Source organism: Balaenoptera acutorostrata, chromosome 15, assembly GCF_949987535.1.
Source record: "Balaenoptera acutorostrata chromosome 15, mBalAcu1.1, whole genome shotgun sequence".
Taxonomy (NCBI): Eukaryota; Metazoa; Chordata; class Mammalia; order Artiodactyla; family Balaenopteridae; genus Balaenoptera; species Balaenoptera acutorostrata.
Window position 1 is genome coordinate 74376801 of NC_080078.1, and position 22308 is coordinate 74399108.

Below are 22308 nucleotides of genomic sequence, written 5' to 3' on the forward strand. Positions count from 1 at the left end.
AATGAATGAAAGGGAAGGAGTAGAGGTGAGGCATTTTGAAAAACTGCCTTGGGAAGAGCAGTCACAGGAGTGGGGGGCCCGTGGAGACCTGGTTCCTTTCCTTAAGCTTCCTCTAAGATTTTGGGGAGGGGTATTCAATTAAGAGATCACACACACACGCTTCCAAGAAAAGGCCTTCGCCGGTCCAATTCCTGGCCTCCTCAGTCCACAAAAGGAGGAAATGATCAGTACCTTGAAGGACTGAAGGGAGGACTAAGCGAAAATTTAGGGATGAGCAATATCTGTCCTTCCCTAAATCCAGCATTCCCAAAGCACACAGCAAAAGAGGACTGACTTCAACCTCCGACCTCGTGACGATTACTTTTTGGGTGGGGTGGGAACCGATGACCTCGGAGACTCTGGGCCTGACGCGGGCGAGTTCCAAGCCTAAGCCTCAGGCCCGCCGAACCCCAAACCTCGCCCAGTCTCCCTGGTTCCCACACGTCCCCTTTCTAGATTCCCCCTCAGCTCCGCCTCCGCTTCTTCCACCTTCTCTTTCCTCTCCCCGCCCCCATTTCCGTCCCCCTACGCCCGCCTCCTCCTTGCTCCCGGCCCTGACCCCCGCCCTCCACCGGCCGCAGCATCCCAGCTATCAACTCTCCCTCCTCCCTCGGTCGGCGCCCCTCTCGGGCGGCCGGGGCAACCCCGTGCCCCGCTCGCCCAATGAAGAGGCGGCGCAGGGGCGGGGCTCGGGCCAGAGCGGAAGTGGTGACCGGAGCGGAAGTGGAGCCGCCGCCGCCGCCACCGCCGCCGCCGCCGATTCCGGAGCCGGGGTAGCTGCTGCCGCCGCCGTCACTGCAGCCGCCGCCGGAGGAGTGGGCTTGGAAGGAAGCGGTCACTGCGCCCGGAGCTCCGCTCGCAAGCGTCTTTGCCCCCCTGCAGTCCTCCCACAGTGAGTGCGGCGCGGGGTCCGCCTGGGGCCCCCGGGGGCCCGAGCCCAAAGCTCCCCCACCACCGGCGGCGGCGGCGACGAGGGCGACCCCGCGGGTGGGCCCTCGGGGCGGCGGCGCGCGGCCTCCTCGGCCCCGTGCGGCCGCTTGCGACGCGGGCTCGGTCTCGCCGCGGCCCCTCCCTGTTTCCGGGGCCGGGCCCTTCGTTCTGGGAGAGGCCCGGGCCGCCCTCGCCGCCTGCGTCCCTGCCCGGCGGGCGGGGTACGGCGCCGTACCGGGCCGGAAGGGACATCGGGCCGCGGACCCCCGACCCTCCCTCACTACCCAACTTCGATCCCCGCGCGACCCCTCCCTGCGCCTTGAGCGGCCAGAACCGAGCCTTTCAGCCTTGTCACCCCTGCTCCTCGCTTTCCGGTTTCCGCAAATGAAAATGTAACCAAATGCGGGCGAGCTCTTGATCCCCAGTGCCCCTGCTCGACTCCCGCTGGATGGGTAAGGGGTTTAACCTTGGGAGAGAGCAGAGGGAAAACCCCCTCCCACTTTGCAGTAAAGCCATTTCATCATCGTTCGCTGGTTTGGGAGCCTGGCAGGACCCGAGATTCCCTGGGAGGCGCAGGGTTGAGGTTTGAATCAAGAAAATGCATTTGTTGGAACTGGTTACTGAGTCAGGCGGGATCCCCAGGAAAAAAAATGTCGGAAGCTGAGAATCGAAATATTTTCCCACGGTATTTACCGTCATTTAATGCCAGAGTCTTTTGTGTCCTCGCCCCAAATTCCCCCATACTGTGTGTTAGCACGTTTTTAGGACTGAAATTTTCCTGGTGGCCTCCCTGGTGGTGGCGAAGGGGTGGGAGTGATTAGGCCCCTTTTCTGCACAAGATGAGTACATCTTTGTCTATTGCAAATGAAGAACTCACATGTAATGGGGTTTTCAAAAGTGGCAGTATTGGTAAGACAATTCGCCAACCTTTCTGTAAAAATTCCTGTCTCTTGTCCTTGCCGTCACTGCTTTTCCCTTTGGTAAGGCTAGATAGCATCAGGTTCTGATTTTACTTGCCCTGTGTGAGAGACAGAATTTGGCAAGATGTTGTTATGAACATATAAAATCAGGCGGCCACAGGAGCCAAAACAGAAAGATGAAGCACTTGGGAGAATATGAAAAATTGTCTGCATTTCTCACTCTGTCTCAATTGTTCATATGAAACCACACACATACGCAGTTTATAGAACTAGACACATGGGTACTCAGCTTTTTGCCTTTTCATGTTAGAAATTTATATGTGTTAATGATTCTTGGTCATTTCCTTCTTGACTGCTTCTAGGACACCCCATTTCTTATTTAGGAATATATCAGTTGCCGGAACCTTCGTTTTTCTAGGATCTGTGTCCTTAGCACACATGGTGAGGGTAAAACCTGTCAGTTTTTATTGGACCCAAGTTAGAATTTTACAGGTGATCTTCACAGTGGAAGGCTAATAATCCAGTAGCAACTGCTGAATTATTTCCCAAGCCTCTCCTTTCAGTGAGATGAGAAACCATTCACCCATGTTACAGATGAAGTCCTTATGAGAAAAGAGATGATCTGACCTAGACCACACACCTGGTTTCCAGGTTGAATCTCCTCTTTCATCAGTAGCAAATATTTACGGCCTGTCAGCCCCTGGAGTACGGCTCCTACCCTGTAATCTTCTGTACATTTCCCATCATGCCGTGCTTGTGTTACGTTGGAGCCATTTTAGAACCGGAGCTCTGTGGATCAGGGAAGCAGCCTCCACAAAACCAGGCTGAGCACATTCCCCTAATGCTAGTTCTGGAGGCAGAGTCTCCAGAGGTTTGGGCCACTGCAAAAAGTGCATTTTACCCATTTGGCTGTGGATATAGAAGCAGAAAGAGCACTGGACTTGGAGTCAGATAAATTTGATTCCGCTCTTATTTTCTAGCAATGTGGTCTTCAGTGTGCTGCTTAATCTCTGGTTCCTGGTTTCTCTGTCTCCAGAGTTGTCAAGAGACCTTATTACAGACTGTAAATTGTTAAATATAAGCTTTCGGTTTTGTGTTTTAATCACAGAGTTCACTGTTAAGGGCTTTTTTCCCCCTTGGTTGCATTCTACTTTGTATACATGTTGCTTTCAAAAAACAATACATTATTCTGGAACAGTTTTGTGTAGAGCATCTTCAGTCTTTCTGAGCCCATTTTCTCATCTGATCAATGCAAATGGTAATAGTCTTTGATGTATTATTGTGACAAACTCAATAATTAAAATAAGGGTGTGAGATATACCAGATTTTTAATAAATGTTGGTTGACTACATTCCTGAATATACATATATATTCATAAGACATATGTATATATGCTGTAGAGTATAGGCACATATAAAGTCCTTCCATATGATTTATTCATCAACTGATGAGGTAGCATCAAGCTATAATAATAATAGCTACCATTTGTATGTGCCAAGCTTTGTTCTAAGCACTTTACACATATTAACTGAGCCTTCATAACAGCCAATGATAGGTAAGTACTGCTAGCCCCATTTTACAGTTGAGGAAACTGAGGCACAGAGAAGTTAAATAATTTTCCTGGGGCATACAGACACAGCACTGGGTAAGTGCTGGAGCCAGGAATCAAACCCAGGCAGTCTGGCTCTAATGATAGATTTCTACTTGTGGTAGAACAACACATGTATATCTTTCATGTGAATACCATCTAGTAGTTAATTTTTCTTTACCCGCATCTTATTCAAGTAAATGTGTTTGGACAGGAATCTTAGGTATTTTTGGAAATAGATATAATGTAGTTTCTTGGTGGGGGTTAGTATATTTATTCTGGCATACAGGGAAGATACTGCTGGTGTGCATTAGGAAGCAAGCTTGTGAAAAACCCAATTTTTCTAGTATTTGCTTCATACTAGGGAGAAAATTCATCAGCTACTTTGTTGCACACTGATTTATCCAATCCTAGGTTCTAATAGAATTTGGTCAAGACCAAGTATCTATGTCTACGTAAGTAGAGAAAGAATTCTAAATTAAAATGTCCTATTATGCTGTCTGCTCTTTCAGTGGCATCAAACTAAGCAGTTTTCCTTGAATGAGGGTACCATAGAAAATGAACTAAAATTTACTTGTAAAGGGAATTTAAGTTCCTAGGTTCCTACATTTTTCTAAGGACAGGTGACCACAATCCACACTAGCTAGGAGGCAAGAAATTAGTTGTATAATAGCAATTTTTAAGCTTTAAAACCATCTTGGTCTCTACATGAATAGATCCTAGTCTTCTCTGTGTCATTATGGAGAAACTAACAGAGCTGGATTCTGAGGGAATTTTTCTAAAGGGACTACTTAACTTAGGAAAAATGGATGAAAGTACTTTCTGTTCTGTCATGTGTATGCTAAAAGCCAATCATCTTTCCGCTTTCTCTGCTAAAAGATCTTCTAAGATAAGCATAATTATGTGTTTCTGATACTTACAATGAGATGAAATTGATTGATGGCCTTGAGATCAAGGCATTTCCAGCAGACTGTAGGTTAGTAAGGTGACTTTAAAATAATCTGGCCAGCCCTCTATTGTGTTAAGTTTTTTCCTGTACTGGTTAGTTTATTTCATTGTTTTCCCTAAGAGACCCAACAATAAAAGTTATTTCTGAATGGCCTTGACCAGAGCAGAGATTGGAGGAGACAATAAAGTTGATATGAGCCCCGGCCATTGTTATTGTTTGCCCACAAAGCTCACCTTAAAGCTTGTTTGACAGTCTGATGAGTTTTTGACATATGCTGTTTTAAACTAATTTTATTTTGATTTTTAAAGCTAGATAAATTAAGTCCAGTTCTCAAACCTCATTGTAATAACTTTGTGTGGTTCTTCAAAAAAGTGTCATTCTCTTTTCCTTAAGTAATCATTAAGAATCATATTGCTCTTTAGGAGGCGGTGCTGCATAGAGGAAAGAGCGTGTACCAAATATACCTGTGTAACAGGTTATTGGGACAATGACATCTACCCCTTAGGATACTTAAGATTAAAGGAGTTGATATAAACCCCTAACTTTTTGCACATTTAGGCAGATCATAAATGATGGGTATTTTGTTGTTATTTACTAAACCAATAAGCTGGTGTGGCTTTTTGTATAACTAATTGGTTGGACTTTTGAATAGAGGAGTTCAAGGGCTTTTTGAAACTCAGTTTGAACCTATAAATATAACAATGGGTACCTGAGAAACGATTGGTCAGAGAGCATAGTGTTGTCTCCTGACTGGAGCTGAGATGGCTTTTTTCAAAGAGTAGTCTAAGACAGAGTTTAAATATAGTCTGTGTTTTATAGGTCAGAAGTGGTCTGCTTACCTCTGTCCACATAGGAAATAGCTTGTTCACTTTAAAAAACTGCATCCATTGATCAGGTAGTTTCACATTCAGTGTGGCAGGCATTGTGTTACATGTTGGGTGCCCAAAGATAGAAGTTTGGGTTCCTACCTTAAGCTCACAATCCAATGTGGGAGCCAACAAAGACATTTACACTGAATTCTGATCAGTGCTACTTTAGAAATAGGCATATGTAAGTTAACATGTGCCTTCCTTTTAAAAGTCTTACGGAAAGCCATCTGGATTGAAAAGAAATGAGGTGTGTAGTAAGTGTCCCTTCACTGGCTGACCGCTTGTAGACTTCTGTGCGGAATATACTGTAGCTGCCATTTTAGTGCTTACAGTGTGCAGAGACTGTGCTAAATGTTTTGCATCATGATCTATTTTACTCTTTACAAGAACCCTCTTAGGTAGATTTGCCTATTTTATGCATGAGAAAACTGAGACTCACAAGAGGTCAGGTAATCTATGGAGTTGGTGTGTAGTACTGGTAAATTGGACTGGGTTCCATTATGTTGGTGGGCCCAAAGCCTTTGAACCTATTCACAAGGTTGACCAATTAGATTATGAATCAGAATTAATGTATTTTAATTTTTTATTCTGTTCCATTGATCACTTCAAGCCAAGAGGTCAATTTATTGTCATGTCTGCTATTGATTCACATTGTATGACCTTGGGCATATATCACTTAACACCTCCATTGTTTCAGGTTTAATTCTGGCTAATTGGACATAATTAACAATGATATTCAACAACTGATATGAAAGAAGGAAGGGATTTTGAAGTAGAAGTGATGTTTCCCTCCACAATTCAGTGTTGGCTGGATATCAGCTATTGCCTTTGTATTTTAGACATGCTGTGTTTCATTTTCTAACAAAGAGCCTGCAAGCATGTGAATAGAATGAAATTTATTAAAGGACTCTGAATTTTGTGTGTAGAATGGCATACAGACCCGTTTTTAGAGCGGGTGTTTTTCACTGGGTATTAAAATTCTTTAAGAGCCAGGAGTGCTTCATTTTTTCTTGGTAACGCCCACTAAACACCTGGTCCCACTGGCTCTCTCAGTCCCTCCCACGGTAGTCTGGCATCTGCTTTTCCTCCAGCAGAGTGACTCCAGGACTGTAACTTTGACTTGACTGTGCTGTGGGTGCTGTGTCTGGGGTGGTCCGGCAGTGAATGCTCTTCAGAATTGACTGTCAGTTCCTTACCCCGTGGAACTTTTTAGCCTAGATTTTTTTTTTTTTAACATCTTTATTGGAGTATAATTGCTTTACAATGGTGTGTTAGTTCCTGCTTTATAACAAAGTGAATCAGTTATACATATACATATGTTCCCATATCTCTTCCCTCTTGCGTCTCCCTCCCTCCCACCCTTAGCCTAGATTTTTAAGGTGCTCCTGTCAGTTTCCTCTCTCCAGATTATTAACTCTTCTCAGTTCCTCATCTACTTTGGCCTGTGATTTCTTTTTCATCTAGAAAAACATACATGCACTTGATTCATACACCTGTATTTCTTGTCCCTTCCTGGAGCCCCCTTTCCTGTCCTACACAGAACCCCTCCCACCCGTAAAACCAGTCAGGGCCCAGCCCCTTTGAAACGAAACCTCCTCCTTTGAATTCTACCTGGTTGCTTCTTCAAGGGGAAGTTTTAGAATCCTTAAATATGTCTGCCCTCCCTTCTCGTGTTCCTACCCTGAGAGTTTCAGCTCTCTGAGGGGAGGACTGTGCTATTCTGAACTCCAAAAGAGAGTTCTTGGAAATACTGGTAGTTTTTTCATTTGCAGTTATTTCAACACACATTAAATTATATACATTGTATTTTTGTGACGTAGCTTAAGAGTGAGAATATATGCCTATTTATTAAGCCTTTACTTTGACCAATACTGTCTAGGCATTTTATGTATATCATCTTATTTGATAGCTATTAATGTTTCCTTTTAATATTTGAGGAAACTGAGATTCGGAGACATTATTTTAAAAATTACCTAATTTCTCTTTAGCAGCCCAGATTTGTTGTATGTAGGGCTTTCCTAAAAACAGGTCCCACTCATACGGGTTTCATGTTGGAGCTTCAGTAATCCTGACACCTGGTAATGGAATCCTCGTTTTAAATTTCTAGCAAATTATTAAACTCAATTAAAGCTCAGTATTTTAGAATTGAGCATGTTCTTTTCCTTGAAAACAAAACGTAGCTGAAAGTTAATACTTCTCAAGGCCACATTTCATAAGGTCCTTTGCAGTGCCTTTTTTTTTAAAAATATGGATTAGCAATGGATAGTCATTTTTATTTTAATTTTTGTCCCTTCTTATTCTTGGATGTCTCCTTCTGGCCACTGGGAAATGACCTCTCAGGATTCTGCCCTGGGCTAGAAAAATATCCCTTAGGCAACGAGTTGAGATAGAGGGGCTAGGTTGGTTCATATATACTTTTGTTTTAGCATTCACTGTCTGATTTAGGGTTTCATTTATTTATCCTGTTATTTTATGGGCACCTTTAGAATTACTCCTCATAACATCCTTTAGGGGATATTTTACAAAAATGGAAGACTGTTGTGCAGCTCCCGCCACCCCATACCTCTGTAACAGATCTTTCTAAGACATTAAATCCCTTCTTTTGATGGCCATGTAATCTTTGCCAGCTGTGTCTTTTCAGCCACTCCCCTGTTGGATATCTAGATGGTTTCCCATTCTCCACTAAGCAGTTGCTGGTTTAATCAGCAAATGCTCCCCAGTTCTCTGAAGTGCTGCCTGCAGTGACTGAGAGAGATAGACACCCGTGCTTGAGAGCATGTCAGCATCTTCCTGATCTGGGAAATCTCTTGGTCCACTGCAGGGTTAGACCTCTTGTGGCCTCTCATACATTTGTCCCCTCTGGTATCTTGACTCTGTGCCGTTAGTGCCAAGCCTGATGAGGAGACTGTAGCCTTTTAAGGCTTTTTAGGAGCAAATGAAGGCTCTCTTGCCAGTGTTTTTCTTGGTGGGTTCTCAGTTCAAAAGTCTCAGGAGAAAAGTAGGCCCTGATTATAAACCATCACTACTTGGCGCCTCTTAATGAAATCAGGAACTAATGAATGAAAGTGTTACAGTTGGGACTTCCCTGCCGGCGCCGTGGTTAAGAATCTGCCTGCCAGTTCAGGGGACACAGGTTCGAGCCCTGGTCCGAGAAGATCCCACACGCCACGGAGCACCTAAGCCCGTGCGACACAACTTCTGAGCCTGCGCGCCTAGAGCACGCGAGCCACAACTGCTGAAGCCTGCGCGCCTAGAGCCCGTGCTCCGCAACAAGAGAAGCCACTGCAATGAGAAGCCTGCGCACCGCAGCGAAGAGTAGCCCCCGCTCGCTGCAACTAGAGAAAGCCTGCACGCAGCAACAAAGACCCAATGCAGCCAAAAATAAATAAATTTATAAAAGAAAGTGTTAACAGTTAACAAGTGTGTCCATTTTTCACGATGTTGAGGGGTGGAGTCTCATCAGGAATGTTACATCGTAACATATTCGCTTCCTGTACAAGATTAATTAGACTTGTTTTTCCTTCTCATGGGTTGTCTTCTTTTTTTTTTTTTTTCTTAATTCCAAGCTCACATTTATGGACTAAAACTGATGTGTAGGTACTGTGAGAGGAATAACAGTACTTCCAATTTGTTGTGCACTATGCACTTTTTAAAAAAGATTTCCACATTTATTATCCTTTGATTCGCTGCACCTCATCTTCAGAGCACCTCTCCTGAGGTAGCTGCTGTTGCCTCCAGTTCAGAGGTTGGAAGACTGAGACCGACCGAGCTCACACGGCTGTGTAGTGGCAGCCTCTGCGCTTACACACAGGCCTCTTGCCACACCACGTACAGGTAGCCTCCCAGTAATGACCTGCTGAAAAAATTCACAGACATTTATTTGAGTATTAGTTTTGTACTTGGCAAAGTTTTAGGCATTAGATGAGAAACAAATGTGAAGCTTTCCTTTGAGGACATACACATGTAACACTGTTTGTAAATGGTACACCACTCATTACTTGGACCATAGAACATATAGAATGGAGGCCTAGAGAAGCCTGGACTGTGTAAGAGGCTACGAGTGTGTTTGGATTCGTGGGCAGGGTAGATCAGTGGGGGCTGGGATATTCAAGGAAGGCTTTCTAGCCCTAGATGGATGGATAGAGTTTACATAGGCAGGGAGTAAACAGGGGGCTTTCTAGATGAAGGGAACTACTGAAGTAATTTCAGGCAGGTTTAAGCATGACGGTTAAGAGTATTCAGTGATGTCCAGCCTGCAAGAAAGGTACATGTTGGAGAACAGTGGATGAGAAAGCCTAATAGGTACAGAGGAGCCAAATTATGAAGGACTTGGCAAGCCAGATAAGAGTTTAGATTGGGTGGAGTAGCCAAAAGAGAGTCATCCAAAGTTGCTGAGTAAGAGTCCGGGTATGACTAAGGGTAATTTTGAAATCAGGTGCAGAGGTACATGGAGTGAGGTACAGATGTAATGAGGACGTAATGTGCTTGTGAAGAATAGGTGCTTTGAATTATTTGAGAAGAGACAGAACTCTACCAAATTTGCAGCTTTAGGGTCTGCTCGCTCATTCAGCGAAAACTGGTTCATGCCGATTGCGTGCGAGGTGCTGCGGGGGGTGTGCCCTAAAGGAGTTGATGGTGTGGGAAGGGGCGTACGCGATACAGACAGATAATTGTAGTGCTGAAGAAATGTGCTGAGACGTTAAGAGAAGTATAGATGCAGTGCTCTGTGAGAATATTTTCAGCTTAGAGCAGTGCTGTCCAATAGACACAGGATGTGAGTCCCACGTAATTTAAAATTATCGGGTAACTGCATTTTAAAAACGGGGGAAAAGGATGGAATCAATTTTCGTAATTTAAAAAAATTTAACTCCAGGGATTTCCCTGGCGGTCCAGTGGTTGGGACGCGGCGCTTTCACTGCCGTGGCCCAGGTTCGATCCCTGTTTGGGGAGCTAGAATCCCGCAAGCTGCGCAGTGTGGGGCCCCCCGACAAAAAAAATTAACTCCGTATATCCAAGACGTTTCCATTTTAACATGCGGCCAGTGGCTGTCTGATTAGACAGCTTAGGTTAAGCGGCCTAAGAAAGGTTTCATAGAGGGGATGCCATCTGAGCCGTGCTCTGAAGAATTTTATATGCAGAATAAATGGGAAAGGACATTTCAGGCAGAGGGATGGCTTGGTGAGCACAGACGCAGAGACGGAGAAGCACGTGTAAGAAAACCATTTTGACAGAAGCACCTGCTGTGCAGAAGGCATGTTTTGGGAGAAGCCTGGGGAGATAGCTTGGAAAACCTTCACTAACAGGGGAGGAAATCTGACTCTCCTGTCAGTAGTAGGGAACTGTAAAGGATTTTGAGCAGGACGTGACTTGATCAGAACTTTAAAATGGTTCTGATAGCAGATGTGAAGGTTAAAGGTAATAAGAGGCTGAAAGCAGTGGGACTAGGGAAAGATGATGGGTGGGAGGTTTATTAGGGATGTAGAAATAGGAACACTTTCGTTTCTCCCTTGTCTGCTGCCTTCCTCCAAACCGCTGGGTGTTGTGTAACCCATTTCCTGTTGAAATTGGTCTAGCTGCTTCAAAATCCATGTTATATAAGTCAAAAGTTATGTAAGCAGTAGGCATCAGGACATTTAGCTATGGATTTTGTTTGTTGTAAGTTGTTGGGGGGGTGTGTGTGTGTTTAAAAATTTTTAAATAGATGACTACATTCTTTAAGACATGCATTCAGTTTTACCATATCATCATGGTTCTCAGTCTCCAAGAGCTCTTGTAGTGATCCCAAAGAAGCCTGAAATAGTTGGCCCCAAACGAGAAAGGCCACATTTTATTTTGAGAAATAGGGCGTGTACATTTGGGAGGTCCCAAGGAGTCGTCAGGATTCTTGGGAGAGAGATGATTTAACTTTTAATGTTTGGGAAGAGGAGAAGTCGGGGGTTGAGGGGACCTTAGTTAAGGGGTCTGGTAGAGCCAAAGAGTTTCATGGCATCCCTTAGGCGGTGCTAATTGCATTTCTCTATTACTAGTTTGTAATACTGCATGGGATAGCTTAGCTTTGAATTGGCTTTGACCAGGACTTTTATTAATTGGAATCTTTCCTGGGTAGAGTTGCACAGGTGCTGTTTCTGTACTTTGGAGTGGGCCACTAGGTGACTTCTAACTCTGAATTAGTCAGCAAACTGGAAAACTTCTGAAGTTCGTTGAAAGTTGGCTTCCCTCTGCGTCTCACTTTTAGGGACCATAAAGTAGGGTTGTTTAAAGATGGAGATAGTATCCTGATCAGAAAGACGTTACGATTGAGAAAGTTAGATGTACGGAGGAAGTATATAATTTTAAGAGGATGAATAGTGTATTTGCGATGGACTTTGTATTAGAGTAGGACTAGGTTGTGTTGTGTGTTGGTAACAAGCAGCCCCCACATCTCAGTGGCTTCAGGTTGCACGTCCAGTGTGGGCTTGCAGGGGTCTCTGTACTGCATGGTCACTTAGGGACTCAGGCTGCAGAAACTGCTGTTTTGTGACAGCACCGTCTAGATCACATGGCTGCCGTGAGAGAAGAGAGCCTCGCGTGGTTTTTTGCAGTTTCAGCACCTGGAAGTAGCGTCATTTATGCTTATGTTTCATTGGACAGAACTAACTGTATGACCCCTCCGAAGTGCAGAAGGGTTGCTGGGAAATGTAGGAGAGCGGATGGATTATTACTACCTCTGTTGTAGTCTCATTCTGGTGATGTGGGTGAAGTCAGACGGATCAAGGTGAGATCTGCTTCAGAGTGTAAGGTTAGAATCAGCGAGCCTTACATAGGACACAGCTCTGAATATGATTTAGATAATAAGTTGTGGGAAGAAAACTCACAGTTTTGAACTAGAGAACCAACTCTTTCTGAATTGTCTAGATTTAGAGTGTATCTTAAAATTGTCCTCCATCTAATAAAACTTTTTTTTATGGTAGGGTCCTGTCTGTAGAATTTCTCCCTTGAAAATACAGAAATGACTTTTGAGGTGAAGCCACAGTCTTAAATTGTGATGCAATGTATAAAGTGATGAAAGAATTTGTTTTAAAAATATTGATATTCTTACCACTCTTTAAAGTAGTATTTTATCTTTTTAAACCTTAAGATATTAGTGTATTTTTACACTGTGGCACAGGTGGATATACAATTGAAATTTAAACCAACAGTACATAAAACTAACTCTTATTGGTTAATAAATAATTTTTTAGCTACGTGTTATCCAAAAATTATTGCACTCTATTAATGGTGATTATTATAGTGGGGAATTGACTAAGGTGAGGTGAATTATTGAAGAGGTATTCACTGATTGGTGTATAGAGGGTTTGATGAAATGATAAACTGAAATCACTAAGATTTTTGTCTATTTCGGGAAAACTTTTATGCAAACTCAATTATGGTTTGCATTTCTGTTGCTCTGCATCTTGGTGAATACACCCATATCTCTTGCAGCCTGTACCACGTACAGAGTTAGTGCTTGATATTTGTATATAATGTCTAGACTTTTCACAGTGCCTTCACATAGATGAGGTCATTCGTGCCTCACAGCGGCCGCTGGAGAGTTAGTTGGGAATATTCTTATTCTCCAGTTAGGAAACGGAAGCTCTCGGAGGCTGAGTGATTTGACCAAGGTCACGCCACTTGTAAGTAGCAGAGTTGGTGCTAGGTAGAGCCAAATCTGCCTGCCTCAAGTCCGTGCTCTCGTGGACAGTGTCTCCTTGTAACAAAGTTAGTGCATTGCAGAAGATGTGATAAAAATGGCTCCTGTTTTTTAGGTACCTGTTGCTTCATGGGCACTGCCAAATATAACACTGAAAGTCATATCTTTTGCTTTAAGATTGATTGAAACAGTCGTCCCACTTCAGGTGTTTTTCCACATACTGTGGGGGAAAACAGCAAAACCAGATAATTCTTGAAAGAAGAAAAGTACATATATTTAATATAAGCTTCTAAAGAATTAAGCCGTCTCTGTGCATTGAGGAGGCAGATTAGGAAAGTGGAAGAAAACAACTCAAGAGACAGAGACTTGAGTTTGAGTTCTGGCTCTCTACCACCTCCTAGCCCTGGGCACACCACTTGCCTCCTCTGAACCTCCATTTCTTCACCTCATAGAGGGGGGCGGGATTGTTGTGAACATATCTGCCCTGTAGGACTGTTGGGAAAATGGACCAAAATAGTAAAAAAGACCATAGCAAAGAACCTAACCCTGCAGGCGCTCATGCTCGATATTACTGAGGGCATTTGGAAGTAGATGCTTCCCATTTAGGTATGTTTCCTTCCAGATGGTTTGGAAGAAAATTCACGCGTGCATTTCCTGGGCCCCGAAGCCTGACATTTGCTTTCTCTCTCTCTTTCTCTTGCTCTTGTTCTAGGGAATGACCATGGATAAAAGTGAGCTGGTACAGAAAGCCAAACTCGCCGAGCAGGCAGAGCGCTACGATGACATGGCTGCGGCCATGAAGGCAGTCACGGAGCAGGGGCACGAGCTCTCCAATGAGGAGAGAAACCTGCTGTCTGTTGCCTACAAGAATGTGGTCGGTGCCCGCCGTTCTTCCTGGCGTGTCATCTCCAGCATCGAACAGAAAACAGAGCGGAACGAGAAGAAGCAGCAGATGGGCAAAGAGTATCGTGAGAAGATCGAGGCAGAGCTGCAGGACATCTGCAACGATGTTCTGGTAAGCGGCCAGTGTCCCTGTTCTAAACAACGATTTCTAATAGTATTCATTTCATGTACAAATGTGAACTCTCAAACAGCTCGTGAGAGAAAAGTGTCTGAATATACTGGGAAGCTGCAAACCATCTGCAGCTAAGTTTTAAGCACACGATGTGATTTTTTTCTTACCTCTTACCTGATCAGAGGTTGCTCGTCTCTTATGGAGTATTTTCCTCTCCTTTCCAAAGACCTCTGAAAAACAGGTACATTTGGTCAGCATCCCTCCATCTTTTCTTTAGAAGTTGAGGCCAGAGAGGCAGGATTTTTGATAGATGCAGCCACAGAGAGGCTATTCTCTGTATTAGTGTGATGGCAGTGCCATCTCCAGTAGGGGAGAGAGGAGCAGAAAGCCGACCTGCCTTTTAGCCTCTCCCCAGTCCCTGCACAGCGTAGAGTCCAGTTTTTGTCTGAAAGGTAGCCGCGTCCATCAGTTCGGGCCTGCATTCCGAAGGCAAATCAGAAGTGGTTTGGGGATTCTCCTCTCTGGTGTTTTATATAAGCCTTAGTCAGACGACTGATTCCTAACTGCTTTCCCTCGAGCCACCATCTGGGGTTGGATGGGAGGGGCGCATATCCTAGAGCAAATCATGATCATATTGTCTTTCCCTCACATCCTGAGCCCACTGGGAACTTTCTTTTTCTTCCAGGTGAAATCAGGTAAAAATGAACGGTGAGGGCTGCTTTGAAGGGAAAAGGAATTCACACTTGTGGATCTACCTCCTCCCCTGCTGGCTGCCTCGCCCGAGTTACTGCCCTTGACACCTTTCTTTTGAAAACCAGTACAAAGCTGGTCAGCCTCCAGGCAGTACTCCTCATCCCTAACCCATAAGGAGTTACACCCTGTCTGTCTGCAAGGACTATTAAAACGACTGCTGCCCCCTGCATCTTCTCACTTTGATTGATTAAATCCCCTTACAACTAAGCTTTTGCATTGAGCTGCTCTTTTTGTTAGAGTCGTGGTGTACGAGTGTCATGGCTAAATTTGTTGCCTGTTGGTAATTTGGGGGTTTGTTAACAGTGCACTAATTCCTGAATGTTAGGTACATCTGGTATTCAGATGAAGTATGGCATGCATTCCAAAGGCAAGAAAGTTCCCTAATTCCTGAACTGTAGACCAGCTTTTATGAGCATCTGAAAGAATGTGAAGAAAAGCATGGTACTTACTGCCTCTTAACCAGTTTTTCAGGATGCCACATTCTAAAACAACTCTTCGAAAATATTGCTCTGTATACGAAGCTTGGACTCCTTCAGAACTGCTTTTGTTGTAAGCATAAATGTTTAAAGGAATTTATTATTAATAATAGTATTAGCTACTTTTGGAGTGCTTACTGCGTGCCAGGCAGCGTGTTAAGCACTTTGTGAACATTGGCTCATTTATCCTCATAAGTACGCTGGGAGGTGGCTATTATGCTTCCCTGTGTGTAGCTGAGGAAACTAAGGCTCAGGGCGATTAGGTCATTTGTCCAGGGTCATACAGATAGTAAGCAGCAGAGGAGGGATTTCTACCCAGGTCCGATCAATTCGAAACTTAGTTCTTGGCAGATTTGCCCTATTATCACGTTTTTTTCTCCCAAAATGGAAAGTTTTTTTTTTTTTCCTCTAATTACAGAATTAATACAAGTTCATGTTTTAAAAAAAAAAAAACACAGGGCAGAAGAGGATAAATAAGAAAATAAAAAATCACTTCTAATTCTACCACCTAGAGAACCATTATTAACATCTTGATAAATATTCTTCCAGACTCTTCCCTTAGGTATTTCCGTGCATGTACACATATCTATTTTAATATTAAAATAGGAGTCACATGGTTTTTATTATCTGCTTCCCTCCCCCCGACCCCAGACTTCTTTTGGAGAACCTTTCCACGTTATCACAGTAGTTCTGCATCGTCATTTTTAATGCCTATGTAGCATTCCATTGTATGGCTATACTTTAATCAACCCCTTATGGACGGTCAAAGTGATTTTTAATAGACAAATACTGGCATCTGTTATGACCTGGGCTAAAAACTATTTAAAACCTTTGGATGAAAATTACGATTTTTTTCAATCTTCCAAAAAAATTATTTAGAAGTGGTAGTGTGTATCTTGAATCTCAAACATAGTTTTAACATCTTGTAAGTAATATTTCCAGATTCTTAACAGAATGTGAATCACTTTTTAGGAGCTGTTGGACAAATACCTTATTCCCAATGCTACACAACCAGAAAGTAAGGTGTTCTACTTGAAAATGAAAGGCGATTATTTTAGATATCTTTCTGAGGTGGCATCTGGAGAAAATAAACAAAGTAAGTAACTTTTTTTTTTTTTAAGAAGTTTGACCAATAATGGAGCCAGTCTTCATAATAATTTTAAGTTTTTGCTTTGTTTGTAGTCAGAATTTAAAGGACCACAGCATTGTGCTGACCAGTGTTAAACAGGGTCATGGGGGTTGACAAATGTATCTGAGGGGCAAGTATGGAGGGCATTAAAAGTGTGGTGCAGTAGCGCATTTAAAGAGATCTTTATTTTAAGGATTATTTGGTAGCTCTCTTTTAGAGGTGAAACTTTAAAATGTTTGGTAGAACGAAACCACCATAGTAAATAGAGATGCATTTCTTTTGTCATATACATGCATTAGTGTAATGGTGACAATTATAGCTATGCTTTATTAAGCGCCTCCTGTGTGTCTCATTTATCCCTCACACAACGCTAGGAGTGTAGGTGGGAGTCTGTCCTTTTTTTCTGATAAGGAAACCAAGGCTCACAGAGGTTTTCACTTAGTCCAAACCACACACTTAATGAATAAGAGTTCGGGATTCCAGCTTTGAGTCTGACTCTGAAGTCCATGATTTTTCCATCAGAGCTCATTGTTTTCCATGTTCTATCTTGTTCAGGGTTATTTCTGTATTTCCTAACTGCTTTTGTAGACTTTGTCATCATGGTCTTTGTTTTTCCTCAAAGCATTTAATATGGTACTTGGATTAGAGTACACATTTAACAAAGGATTGTTAATCGAGTCGTAGAGACACTGACCCTCGTTTGATAGCGCATGTGCTCCAGCCCAGTTTGGTAAAATAATTTGATAGTGGATCCAGCATATGATGCAATCTGTGAAAGACCCAACCTTTCATATTTTTTATCTTTCTTATAGCCACTGTGTCAAACTCCCAGCAGGCTTACCAGGAAGCATTTGAAATTAGTAAGAAAGAAATGCAGCCTACACACCCAATTCGACTGGGCCTGGCACTTAATTTCTCCGTCTTTTACTATGAGATTCTAAACTCTCCTGAAAAGGCTTGCAGCCTGGCAAAAACGGTGAGAAAGACCCTCTGTGGTTTCTCTTTTTTTTTTTTTTGGCAGAGTTTTTTTTTTTTTTAATTTAAATTTATTTATTTTTTATTGGGGTATAGTTGTTTTACATCGTTGTGCCCTCTGTGGTTTCTGATCATAGTAAAACTGCTTGTGCTCTTTGGTACCATTTTTTAATTACCTGAACATAACTTATTGTCTTGGACTTTTGTGAAGATTTTTCCAGGGGTAGGAGTATGTATCTTTTATGGAATAAATACACACCTATTACTTCTTGACTTCGCAGTGCCTTCTGCTGATTTTTGTTTGTGTTGTTTGATTACTCTTTTGGGGCTGGGGGTGGTTGTGGACAATCCAGGGAGAAGGTAGTTTGCTGTTTTTGTCACGCTTTGGACTGTAGGCCTCCACTGTATTGTGCATTGTCAGCCTTGTACCAAGACTGGAGGTTATGGCTTGTAAAGGAAGGAAATCAGATCTTGTTTTCTTTGTTAACTGAATTACCTCCTGTCTTCTTTTGGTAACCCAGCTGCCTTTTCTACATATTTTTGTAGTCTTTCAATATGCACACTCTTTTAAAAATTTTTAGTTGGTAAAACTGTGTGAAATGAATGCTCAAAGTTCCATCGCTTAATTGAATCAGATTTAGTTGTGTGAACTTCTGTTCTCCGTTTATCCCTTGTATCCAGACCTTTTGAGTTTCAGCTTGAAGAAAAAGGGTGGATTACTAGAAACGTCTTTGGTAATTGAAAAATCATGTGAGTTTGCTTAGAATGAGTGTGCTGGGTTAACAGTAATACCTGTTGACTTAATAGGTAAAGGTCATATCTAGGAATTTTTGTCATTTTTGGTTGACGCTTGATAAACTAGCATCATGTGTTTGCTGACATAACTAGCAAACAAGGTAACAATGACCTAGGTTCCCCCAAAGTACCGTACAGAAAGAGAAGTGATAGTCACTTGTTAGCAGAAAAATATTGGGCTAAACTAGTTCCAAGGAACCTGTGACTTCTTTGCTGAAGGCTCTTTGTTTTAGGCATTTGATGAAGCGATTGCTGAATTGGACACACTGAATGAAGAGTCTTACAAAGACAGCACCCTGATCATGCAGTTGCTTAGGGACAATCTCACTGTAAGTACTTCTGATTCCATGAGTGCTTCTGAGGGCTTATAGCTTATTCCGATTCCTCTACCTCGTAATTCACTCTTGCCTAAGACTCAAGAGGGGATTTGTACCCTGGTAGTTAAGTTTTTAAATTGGTTATAAATGCCTACTGAAGTTCTGACCTTTGCCATCACTGTCTGCAGTAATATAGGAAGAATTTTAAACAGTTAAATGAGATGAGATGACACACACTGGGCCACCTCCCTGAGGAAGCTTTTAGTAGCCCTACTTTGTTTATAGCTCTGTTTTTCTTTTGCAGCTGTGGACGTCTGAAAACCAGGGAGACGAAGGAGATGCTGGGGAGGGAGAGAACTAATGTCTGTCGTGCTTCGTGATCTCTTCAGTGTCACTCTGTACCCTCCACGTATATCCCTTTGTGCGATAAAAAAAAAAAAAAAAAAGAATCGTACGTCGACTTTCAGTTTTTCACAGCCTCAGCCTAGCAAAAATGGTCCATGGGATAAGCAGCTGGTATTTGTATCTAAAACTCAGATTGGTCACATAAATGCCACGGCATTCTGAAGTTTTGATTTTGAAGAACATTGACAGGATTACTGTGTGTTTAATTTTTTAAAAAAAACTGAACACTGTGATTATGGGGTTTTGTAATTTAGCAGAACTCTTACTGGTAGAAAACAAAATAGACCTGAATTATGTGTAACTCTTTGGAAAGTTTAATTCAATTCAAAACAGTCACTGAAATACGGTTCCATTGTAAAGTTGTACAGAAAGTTATAGAGATTATATTGTGACACTGGGACTTGGAATGAGACACGTCTAGTTTGGCATTCGAGTTGCATGGTAATTCACAGTGACTCTGCCTGTTCTGTTCAGGGCTTGTAGACACTTGACCCGTTGGGGCTGTTGCCACTCAAAGGTTCATGACTGCGGATGGCCACAGTGTCTTCCTCTGAGGATAGTCGAAGCCAGAAATTAACATTCTTGGTGGCAGATAACTGGCTTATGACACCATGCAGAGGTCCAGTGCTCACAGACCACACGTGATTCCAGCCCCTTTCCTACAGCAGCATGTTACTGATTGGCAACTTGTGCTTCCATAGTGGGATCTGTTTTCCCTGTAACCGCGAGCTCAAGAAGGAAAAAAAAAAGCCGTGTATCTTATGAATGGCCTTATCTGTTTCCTGGGTAACACCTTTAAGAATAATGTTCTGCAGAGATTGCCTTTCACTTGAGGAGTAAGTACTCAGTCTTTGGGTCCTTCCTAGCTCGGGGCTTTAAAATTTTGAAATCTAAACATTCTTTCCCACTGTCCTTTTTGACTATTGACTTTGGTTTTCTCTTCTCTCTCTCAATTTCTGTCCTTCAGCTTCCTTACATTGTTTTCTTTGTGCATTCTCTTTCTCTTTGCCTTTTGCTCACGGTTTAGTACTAGATGAGCAGGGACAGGGGACCTGGAGGGGGTGAGGGATGTTGAGGAGCGCACTTCGGTGAGCCGGCCTTGCTTCAGAGAGTTGAAAAGAGCTTCCCGCATCTCAGCTCTGTCTTCTTCCAGTTCTCACAACGGTGGTTGCTCTTCAGTCACACCAAGATCTGACTCAAAAAAGTATTTTTAAATATCCATGGTTTCTCCTTATATTGCAGCCAGCCCTGATGATGCTTGTTAGCACCTGTCACCAGCTCTCCCAAGTGTACCCATCCTGTCAAGTTCACAGACACGTTTCAACAAGACCCTGTAATGCAGGGAAGTTGCATGAACACTGCGATGGGGAGAGTTGGGAATAGCCAGGCCTACCAGTCTCACAGTATCCCCCCCTCTCCCCGAACATTCCCCATAGCCGTAGTGTCCATCTGTTTGTCCATCTGCTGAAATGAGAAACATTCATGCACTGATTTCAAACAAACCAAAAGGAAAAAAAAGAAAAAAAAATCCCTCCTTTCTAGCTGAACAAAAATGTGCAGTTAATACTTGGCGCTTGAAAACACAGTAGTGAATGTGGAACGAGCCTGTCTGTATATCTGGTAGCTCTCTCTTGCTTTGTTTTTCCTCACCGGTATTCTGCCTCACGTTTGCTTCTGTGATGGTTATATTGCCTAGCAAGCACACCTGTGGTTGTGAAAATAGTATAGCAAAAAAGAAAAAAACCCGGTTATTGATGTACTCGATTTGTGTATGTCTTTTAAACAGTTCTAGTTTCCACCTTACACGGAATAATCAGGAAAAGTGTAAAAACTCAAAAGTGAAATAAAAAATTTTATCAGTTGGCCTGTGCATTGATGTGTGGCGCCACCTGTATCACCACCAGAACTAGCTAACCTTTCTCATCACACTTATTCAGGGCTCTACTCTTTAAAAGGAGGGAGCAGCTTCATTTCATCCTTTAGAACCAGAAGTCGAGGGCCTGGGAAGAAATTGCCATGAATTAACACAGAGCCTGTCCACCTTCCACAACAAACCATCCAGGTGTTGGGTCCTCTCTGTGGCTTCTAAGACTTGATATGGACTGCTAACTTTGCATCCCACTCACACAGCACCACCACCACGTCCTCTTTTTTAAAAAATTCTTGAGACGTAACCAAGCCACTGAGAGATGGTAGCGCAAGTCCTGGTCATCTCCAAGGTTATACGAGTCTCTCACCTGTCCTAACGCTGTCTAAGCCTGTGGCACCGAGTTTCCTCATGGGATTTGCCCCCATCTAAAAACATCCACATTGGGAATTCCCTGGTGCTCCAGTGGTTAGGACTTGGCGCTTTCACTCACAGGGCCCAGGTTCGATCCCTGGTCAGGGAACTAAGATCCTGCAAGCCACAGGGTGCAGCCAAAAAAAATTAAATACAAATAAAAACGTCCACATTCCCACAAGGATCGGGGAGGGGGTCATGATAGGGAGGTATTTAAGCCCCAAATTAGAATTGGTTGTTACTTTCTTGCTAGTAAAGGCTGGGCAGCCAGACCCACTCCTGCTCCTGGTTCCCAAGCTGTTCCACCTGTCACGCCCAACCAAAGGTCAGTGGGAGGCTACCTGTTTTATTGAAGCAGGAAACTAGGAGAGGCCCAGCGAAGTATCCGTCCACAGTGGACTGGACCAATTTTTTTCAAAAGTGACCCTACACCACAGATTGGGGCTGCAAACTAAGATTGACGGAGGGGTCTTGGTGCTTAGTTTGGGGCCACTGCTGCGACCTTGTTCTGTTAGGCCCCTACTGTTTCCATGGAGGCTGGCTCCCAAAGAACTTGGTGAGCCTTCGTGGTGGAGCGCAGGTGGAGTGGATTCGTTGAGAAAGGTGCTCAGGATACGTCCCACGAAAAGGTCTTGGCAGTAGAAGAACCAGGGTCAAGGAAGGCCTTCGTGGTCTACAATTCTCACACGGAGCCGTCGGCCCCAAACCACCAAGCCGGTTCGAGAAGGCTGGGACTGGATCCGGACTGTCTTGATGAGAGAAGCCTCCTTTCAGGAGGTTAGGTACCCAAGCTTTGAAACAGGGCACCCTGCTCGCAATTCTCCCGTTTGTGTGTGAAACGTGCAGAGAGCACACGCTCGCCTTTAATCCTTGTGTAAAGGGAATCCTCCCAACTTCACAGAGAAGGGAAACGGGCGCAGGAGAACTGACTAATGGGGATTAGAACCCAGGTCTCCTACCGTGGTATCCCCGCCCTCTCTGCGCCGCTGGCGCCGGCTCGGAGCTCCCCCCCACGTCCCCGCAGCCCTACCCGGGGCCCGGTGAGAGCTCGCCCCGCCTCCCGTCGCGGGGGCAGAGATGCCCCCCACCTGGGGCTTCTAGAAGGCTGAGGGGTCCCAGGTGCGGGGCGGGGTCCGAGCGCGCCCGCGATTGGCGCGCGGGGCGGCGGGGGAGGTAAAGGCCGGGGGCGGACGGGGGT

At 43.7% G+C, this 22308-nt stretch overlaps 1 protein-coding gene across 1 annotated transcript; it reads left to right on the forward strand.

Annotated features, from left to right (window-relative positions):
• Window positions 1-735: 735 nt before the first annotated feature.
• On the forward strand, window positions 736-20691 carry YWHAB (tyrosine 3-monooxygenase/tryptophan 5-monooxygenase activation protein beta). Its single transcript, XM_057529116.1, has 6 exons — window positions 736-931; window positions 13677-13979; window positions 16181-16304; window positions 17150-17313; window positions 18341-18436; window positions 18729-20691. The coding sequence occupies exons 2-6, from the start codon at window positions 13680-13682 to the stop codon at window positions 18783-18785; spliced, it is 741 nt and encodes a 246-aa protein (XP_057385099.1). The 5' UTR covers window positions 736-931; window positions 13677-13679; the 3' UTR covers window positions 18786-20691.
• The last annotated feature ends 1617 nt before the right edge of the window (window positions 20692-22308 follow it).